At 39.4% G+C, this 8,466-nt stretch overlaps 1 protein-coding gene across 1 annotated transcript; it reads left to right on the forward strand.

The window, feature by feature from the left end:
- Positions 1-858: 858 nt before the first annotated feature.
- LOC113031543 (persulfide dioxygenase ETHE1, mitochondrial-like) lies at positions 859-6,154 on the forward strand. The gene is made up of 7 exons (XM_026183693.1): positions 859-1,071; positions 2,873-3,017; positions 3,816-3,964; positions 4,123-4,252; positions 4,355-4,444; positions 4,752-4,868; positions 5,028-6,154. The coding sequence occupies exons 1-7, from the start codon at positions 1,039-1,041 to the stop codon at positions 5,072-5,074; spliced, it is 711 nt and encodes a 236-aa protein (XP_026039478.1). The 5' UTR covers positions 859-1,038; the 3' UTR covers positions 5,075-6,154.
- The last annotated feature ends 2,312 nt before the right edge of the window (positions 6,155-8,466 follow it).

Here is an 8,466-nt window from a genome sequence, read left to right on the forward strand (position 1 = left end):
TTCCAATCATTAAGTAATTTAGGAAAAAAAACTATATTAATGTTATTTTTTAGTTACTATCATTTTGTTTTTCATAGCAACCGTTCCCCACAGATATGTGGTGATGCCACACTTTCTCAGTTTAATGCTCATGATGGCTCATCCAATGGGTGTGTGTGAAGGAGTTTTAAAACAAAGTTGTTATTGTGTAAATGGCACCACATTTTATAGACCTTTAAAATAAAATCACATAAATATTAAAATCAGCCTTCAACAAATGTTTTAGAGTCTCTTTCATGCAAACTTGCTGATAGGCACACATATCTACAATACTAAAAGAAAACGACTCTCTTGGACTTTCTGGATTTAATGAACTATTCCGTGGCTACCTTACTGGTTCCTGTTATGACTACTATTGTGTCTATACTATTAACAGGGTCTGTTAAAGTCTTTTAAAATAAAATCCATTTAATTATTATTATTAATATTATTTCAGGGCAGCACGGTGGCACGGTGGTTAGCACTGTTGCCGCACAGCAAGAGGTCCTGAGTTCAATTCAGTTTGCATGTTCTCCCCGTGTTTGCGTGGGTTCTCTCCGGGTACTCCGGCTTCCCCCCGCCGTCCCGCCCCTCTCCTTCCTGTGCAGCTGGCAGCAGCCGCACCTCGTAAATGGAGGGCACCTCGTCGCAAATGGGCAATGCAAGACCGATCGGTGCCCATGCAATCCCCAAAATGCGCTGACATAATGTCGGGGCAGCGTGGGTGCGAGCAACTTTTTTTTGCCGATGCTATGATGCCGCCCCCACCACGCTTCCGCCCTGGGCAATGGCCCATGTCGCCCATATCGAAACCAGCCAATGTTAGGGAAGTAGGTAAGTAGGTAGGTGGGTGTGGTCACTGATCCACGATTGTTGTTGGGTGTGGCTTGTTGACATTCCTGGGACGACTCAGGACAAATGCAGGGGACTCGAATTAGGAAACAAAACAGATGCGTCTGTCCCGGTTGAAGCACTGTTTTTCAGACGCTACGGGTTACCAGCAGATCGCACTGAGCCAGGATGGCAAAGACGGAAGGACTCCTCTTCAGACAGGTAGTCTGTCGGCATATTTTGATGGCTTGCTCCTGTTTGTTTACAACCATACGTGGTAACGAAGAGGCAAGAGTACTTGTAGTTTTTTTGTACCACCGGTTGTGGGAAGTGAGCTCGGTAGCTTTAGCCGTTAGCATCTTGTTTTCTGTCTATGAAGTTCCTTTCTGCATTAGTTCCTTTAAAGTTCAGGTGGGTTTTTGTGCTCAGCTGTCTATCCAAACAAATTTTGGATTTTCAGACTCTTGTGTGGTGTCCTGCATCCTGATAAAAGTGGTATTACAAGGAAATGACGGCTGAGCAAAAGTCCCAAAAGTTTTGAAGTTTCTTTTTCATAATTGCTAAACGAAATGCGTTAGATGTACTTAAATAAAAGTAGCGCAGCTACAGTGTAAAGTATACATGAGATATATAAATCACTTAATGACCCCTTTAAAAACCACATTTACTATTGCTTTATGTTACTGTTTCTGGTCCTGCTTTGAAGCAGTGTGATCTGAATGACTTTATAAACCGCTTTTAATCTGTAGTAAGTGACAAAAATTAGTAGCAGGTTTATGATTCATATAGCTACACTATTACTACTACCTATATCTGCAAAACAGCAAAGTATGTGTCTTCAAAAAAGTAGCTTTGCATGGGAATGCTTAATGAAGTATACCTCATGTGCATGCATCATGTGATGAAAATTGCTGTGTTACATGACCCTACATTTTTTTCATTCTAATATTTGAAACCAGCTGATAAATTGATCACATGCCATCTTTAAAAAAAGGCATTTCAAGAAAGAAAACTCCTGCTTGTTTAACAGTTGTTCAAGTTGTTGTGTGATATGCCCAGACACATCACAATGAGGAAGTATATCAGTAAGTGATTCTGTCGCCAACTGCAATTTCCTTTTGAGGTGGTCATAAACGCAGAATTAATGGGTAACTTGGTAAATGTTTAAGAAGTAAACATTTTGCATTGATTACTGAGATACTCACCAGACCCTATACGGAGGCCTGCTTGTTGAACAAACACAAATATCTAATTGGCTAATCACATGGCAGCAGCTCAGTGCATTTAGGTATGTAGATCGTCAAGATGACCTGCTTAAGTTAAAACCGAGCATTAAAATGTGGAAGAAAGGTGATTTAAGTGTCTTTAAATGTGGCAGACAAGCTTATGTGAAAGTTACAGAAACGGCTGATTTAAATGGATTGCCCTACAAAACCATCGATTAAAAGAATTTGTTAAACACCACAGCCTGCCTGAGTTATGTTGCTGATCATTATCCATCCATCTTTGACGACAGCATACCCATACTTGGATGGTTGCCTTCAGCAGGATAACGCTGCATGTCACAAAGTTCATATCATCTTAAACTGGTTTCTTGAACATGAAAATCAGCTTACTGTACTCAGGTAAACTCCATAGTCACCAGATGTCAATGCAGTAGAGCACCTTTGGGATAGGAGATTCGAATCTCAGATGTGCAGCCAACAAATCTGCAGTAATTATGTGATGATATCATGTCAGTGTGGTGCAATATATCTCTAACACCTTACTGAGTCTATGCCAGAAAGGATTCAGGCAGTTTTTAAGCCAAAAGGGGGTGTTACTAGCAAGATATACCTAATAAAGTGACTGTTGACTGTAGTTCATACCGTGATCTGTTCTGTCTCTTATTATCTTTTGTTGTGTCAGACACACCCTGTCTAAGTATGGTGAGGACACGATGTTTACTGTGCCTTTCCTGTTATTATTTATTGCTGAATCACACCTGTGCTTTGTTCACTGTTCTGTTTTCTTTTTCATTTAGCTGTTTGAGTCAGAGAGCAGCACGTACACCTACCTGCTTGCAGACACGAACACCAAGGAGGCTGTCATCATTGATCCTGTGCTGGAGACCATTGACCGGGACCTGAAGCTCATAAAGGAACTTGGACTCAGTCTAACAGTGGCAGGTATCTACCTTCCCAGGGTAGAGTTAAACGATAAATTATGACAGTTGTATGAAATGTTTGTCCTATCTTCTCCATGTTGTAAATACATTTACATTAGGGGCAACATAAATGTAATATTAGACTAATCTGTATGGCAGTGAGCAAGAAATAACTGTGTGTCCGTTCCTTGCCCCGTGACCGTTGTTTAGTGTAGACAATAGCAGACAAGGCTGCGGGGATATGTCTAAAAATAATAATTAAAAAAGGCCGAATTTAAAGCATACACTGACTGGACAGTTTATTAGATACACATTGCTAGTACTATGTCTGAATCCTTTTAGCTTTCAGAACTGCCTTAATTCTTCATGGGATAGATTCAACAAGGTGCTGAAAACATACCTCAGAGATGTTAATCTGTATTTACATGATAAGATCACGCAGTTGCTGCAGATTTGTCAGCGGTACATCCATGATCTCCACCACATCTTCCACATAACTTGCTTGTAATGAGTGGTGGACAAGCCCATGTGACACGATCAACCGTATTGCATTCAAAGTCACCTAAATCACCTTTGGTCGTCACTGTGATGCTCAGTCTGAATTCCAGTAAGTTGGCTTGAATATGCCTAGATATCGAAACACATTAATTTTCTGCCATGTGATTGGCTGCTTGGGTATTAGCGATAACGAGCGATGAAACCAGTGTGCTTAATAAACTGGACATTGACTGTCTCGCCTATATACACATTGCATAAGTTTATACCAAGAATCAATATTAAATCTTTCAATTGGTGATAAATGCAGTGATTTTTCTGGTAGTTAACACCCACTGCCACGCAGACCACATAACAAGCACTGGCCTGATGAAGCAAAGAGTGGCTGGACTGAAGAGTGCCATCTCCAAGTTCAGTGGTGCCACTGCTGACATCCACTTAACAGAGGGAGACAATATCCCCTTTGGAAGACACGTAAGAAGAAAACCACTCTTTGTTTATAATAGTGTTTGTAGGTGTTGTATACAGTTGCTTGATAAAACTGATTTGACATGCTTTGATTTGATACCTGTTTGGTTTTGTTTGCTTGATAAAACTGATTTAACATGACACTTGTCTTTTCTCTTCTTTAGTCTCTGACTGTGAAAGAGACACCAGGACACACTGATGGGTGTATAACCCTGGTAACTGGGGATCAGAGCATGGCTTTCACTGGTGACGCTCTCCTCATTAGAGGCTGTGGAAGGACAGACTTCCAGCAGGGTATGCATGCACTCTTTTGTGGTTCTTCTAAATGAACACAAGGGGGCAGTGTTTCATATGTTTTCCATTGCAATTGTCTGATTTATAGCTATTCTTCTAAAGGTTGTGCCAAAAAGCTCTACCATTCAGTCCATGAGAAGATCTTCACCCTGCCTGATGAGTGCCTCATCTACCCAGCACATGATTACTTAGGTTGGCTAAAAACACACATTCACACGCAAATGTTTGTAAATGTGTATTGCGTATCTTAAGAGTCACTGATGTGAATAATTTCGAACAGCACAGATTTGAAGCTCAGCCACATCGGCCATTAGTTTCCCACTCATAGGAACTGGTACAGATGTAGTATATATATTGTTTTTACAGTGCATGTGTTGTGTGTCAGAAGCATGTTGTTTCTTTGTAAATATTTTAATTGTTCAGATTTAACATCTGGCAGAATTTAGAACTACAAAAACTAAAACTGTCATGCTGGTCTGCATCTAATTTTGCATTTTAGGTCAGACGGTTTCTACAGTGGGCGAGGAGCGCAAGTATAACCCACGCTTGACTAAGAGCATGGAGGAGTTTGTGGAGATCATGAACAACCTGAACCTCCCTAAGCCTAAAAAAATAGGTATGAAAGACAGTGGCATCAGGATTTCAGCCAACAACCACCTCTGTCTGCTAGTAAACACAATTCTTAAGTCATGTCCTAAAGAAGATGGTTTTGCACTGGTTTGGCTACATCAAATGTCACATTTACTAAAAACACATTTTCCATCTACTTTTGCAGATATTTCAGTGCCTGCTAATCTAGTTTGTGGAGTGCACAGCATTTGAATGGATGAAAAAGGCTTCTACTAAAGTCCTGAGCACCACCACAAAATGATTGATATTTACATTTGAATCGAAATTGCTTATCTCAGAGTGCTCTATTGTGGTTCCCTGTGTAAATGTAAAAGTTAATTTTTGAACTGTTGTGATCATTTTTTGTTAAGCTACTTACAGTATATTTAAAAATTTATATTTATATTTATTTTAGCTGTTTATGAATGTATTTTAAAAACGGTAATAGTATACTTTGTTAATGGTGTAAAGTTGTTTACATTTTTATGTAAGTAGTTCATTCAGCTGTGTTATTGTGAATTGGGAAGGAAATTTATGAGCAGGAAAACTGGGGTAGGAATGTTCCATTCAAGGTTTGATTTAGTATTCATGAATGCTTAACTGGGACAAATGAGTTCTTCCACATGGCCTTTTCAGTGGTTCCGGTCTCCCCTAGCCAAGGATACGCAGGCATGCACACACACTCTTTCAGTCTTGTGTAGGCAATGGCTTTTTTGCATAGCAGGGAACTAAAACTACACTATTTGCATTCACAATCAATAAAGGCAAGTTTTCCTTGCACAATGTGCCATTGCAATCTGTTTGTGATCTCATAAGTTCCTTTAGATGTCCAACAGGAATTTGATTTTTTTTTAATGTTTCTTATAATCAAAGGAAGGTACAAAAAAGTGAGCTCATGCCAGGATTCAGAACTGCTTCCAGATTTTCCAATGACTGTGCAAGCTGTTCTCATAGTTAACAGATCATCAGCCCGCAAGACAGGTTTGTTTGGGCGTGCTGCCCTCTGACTCAGTCACAGAAACTTCTACATGTGGGAGTTAGCTGTGTGATCATCTGAGGATTGATCCTGAGCCTCTGGGGGCCTGAGTCAAAATGTTTGTTTTCAAGTGCCCGCACTTGTTTGAGGAACTTCCACAATTAACAGATTATTTGTAAAGATGAATCATTATTGTTGATACATCTGGCATTTCTAAGTGGTTTGGCACTTTTAATCTCCAGTAGTCTGAAAAACATACGAATGCTCCATACTCAAAGACCGTCATTAAACAAAACAGAGTTCAAGATAAATGAAAATTGTGTTCTACTGTTTTTGTATTCTCAAATAGCCTGCTAAAAAAAGACACAACCATCCTGGTAAAATGAACAATTGGAATCTACCATGTTTCCCAAGTCTCTTGTATACAACATTATACATGCTTTGAGTAGCATTATGGAAAATTTAGTCACATCTGCAGGGAATAATAGTCAAAATGTATGTCTGACCATTTTTAAATACCTCTACATTATGTAAGTGCAATTAAATCACATGAATAGCCCTTAAACTTTTCTTAATAATACAACAATAATATCCCAAAGAGCACTATTTCTAGTCCAGCATGATTCTGCAGAGCCGTCTGTTTACAAAGAGATAACCTAAACAAGATGCACTGATATAGAATTATGAAGCATGTGTGATGTTTAAGGTTGTGCCATCAATCCAGATTAAATGCTATAGTAGCCTGTTACTAACACAGTAAAAACTATCTGATGAGTTGAACCAGAGACATATAGAGGTATAAGAAGAGGAGACATGGCACTCAAGTTAAATCTAAAAGAAGTTAAACTGCCACTTTTGTATAGTTTTCATGGTGATTAATGACATTAAGATGAATTTAAACCAGTGCTTCAAAATAAGCATCCAGGTAAGTTACTAAAAGTTCTTTGGTTTTACACAGTGAATTGCACAGGTCTAAAACATGAGGACAACAGTGCACTCCTATCAGCAGGAAACTGAAAAATCTAAACAGCAAATGGATTATTATTTATTAGGGGTGCAACAATACTCGTATCGATATTGAACCGTTTGATACAGTGCTTTCGGTTCGGTACGCATATGTATCGAACAATACAATTTTCTTTATTTATTTTATCAACTTTTCTTCTGACGATGCTGTCTGTGTTGAGCGCTCAGTGGATCTGCGTTTGACTACTCCGCCTAGGCTGCACTGTCGAGTGCAGAGCCACTCAGCGCAGTGCAAGCTAGCAAGACAGAAGCTAAGCTCGTTGCAACATGGTAACTGCCTCAACGCTAGCCGAAATTGAACCTCTCCCACCCTCATTCAGATCTGGCCTTTGGGACTATCTTGGTTTTCATGTGAAGCATGACCCTGATGGTAAGCGCGTCATGGACAAAAGCAAAACAGTATATCGGATGTGCCACGCAATGCGCAATTGGTGGGAAGTAGTGCGTTAGCGCAGTTAGCTTGTTAACGTGTTGCCGTCCAGCCCCACGCACGGGGCGATCCGCGGTAACTTGTTAACGGAGATTTGCTGCGTTATGGCGTTAACGTCATTTCAACGAGATTAACGCTGACAGCACTAGTGGGAACACAAAGAATATGACTGCACATTTACACCGACATCATCCTAGTGCAAAGACAAGTGGAAGCAGACAAAAACAACAAGCACGCATGTTACAAACTTTACCGAGTCATTTAGACAGCCGTTAGCACATGATTCTCCTTATGGGGACCTGATATGTTTAATATGCTGCTGAGAATATAGCCCAGAAGAAGCATATGGTATAGCTTTTATTTTGGAAAGACCCATTTCTCTGTAATAAACTCTTTTCCAAAGATGAGTGATTTCTTGATCAGATAGATTTCTTTTTTTTGTTATTTTGTTGTTTCAGCAACATTAAATTTAAAAACTGTACTTTTGAGTTAAAATATATTTATAATTTTAATAAATGACAAATTGAAAAGGCATGAACATTTTTTTGTATCGAAAAAATATCGAACCGTGACACCAAAGTATCGAACTGAACCGTGATTTTTGTGTATCGCTGCAGTCCGATTATTTATAGAACAATTTTCTGATTTTACTAAGCAAACAAATACTTGTTAATGAAACAGTACTGGAATAGTGAGTTCTATCTAATGATAAGAGTCCAATATGGTCCTGTTACACTACACTATACTGGTCTGACGTATATTGGATCCAATTCCTACTGATGTTCCTACTAATATTAAAGGAAAACATGTAAGTTACAGAAAACTTTGCTTTTGCTGGGTGTTGCTTTATTTCATGCAAGTTAACACTGTTAAGCACCATCTAGCAGCTGTCTCTGTCTGCCTTCCAGACAAACAGCATTATTATTATTCCACCTCACCTCGTATACTTGCTGACAGACACCTGCATTGTTCTTTATTCAAAGCAGGAGGTGTATGTGACTATTGTTGCCATCAGGCTGAAGATATGTTACTTTGCAACGTAAAATGTTGTCTTTGCTCTTTTACTGCTAGGAATCAATGTGCCAGCTGTCCTTTCACCCACTCTTTCTCACCCATCTGCCAGCCAGTGTTTTTTTTTTTAACCGCTCCCTCTCAATCCACTTACACTATGTC

This window comes from Astatotilapia calliptera, chromosome 11, assembly GCF_900246225.1.
Source record: "Astatotilapia calliptera chromosome 11, fAstCal1.2, whole genome shotgun sequence".
Taxonomy (NCBI): Eukaryota; Metazoa; Chordata; class Actinopteri; order Cichliformes; family Cichlidae; genus Astatotilapia; species Astatotilapia calliptera.

Coding starts and splice junctions, on each gene's coding strand:
- LOC113031543 (XM_026183693.1), top strand. CDS start 1,039: ATGGCAAAGACGGAAGGACTCCTCTTCAGACAG. Junction 3,965..4,122: donor ATATCCCCTTTGGAAGACAC/GTAAGAAGAAAA, acceptor TCTCTTCTTTAG/TCTCTGACTGTGAAAGAGAC. Junction 4,253..4,354: donor AAGGACAGACTTCCAGCAGG/GTATGCATGCAC, acceptor ATTCTTCTAAAG/GTTGTGCCAAAAAGCTCTAC.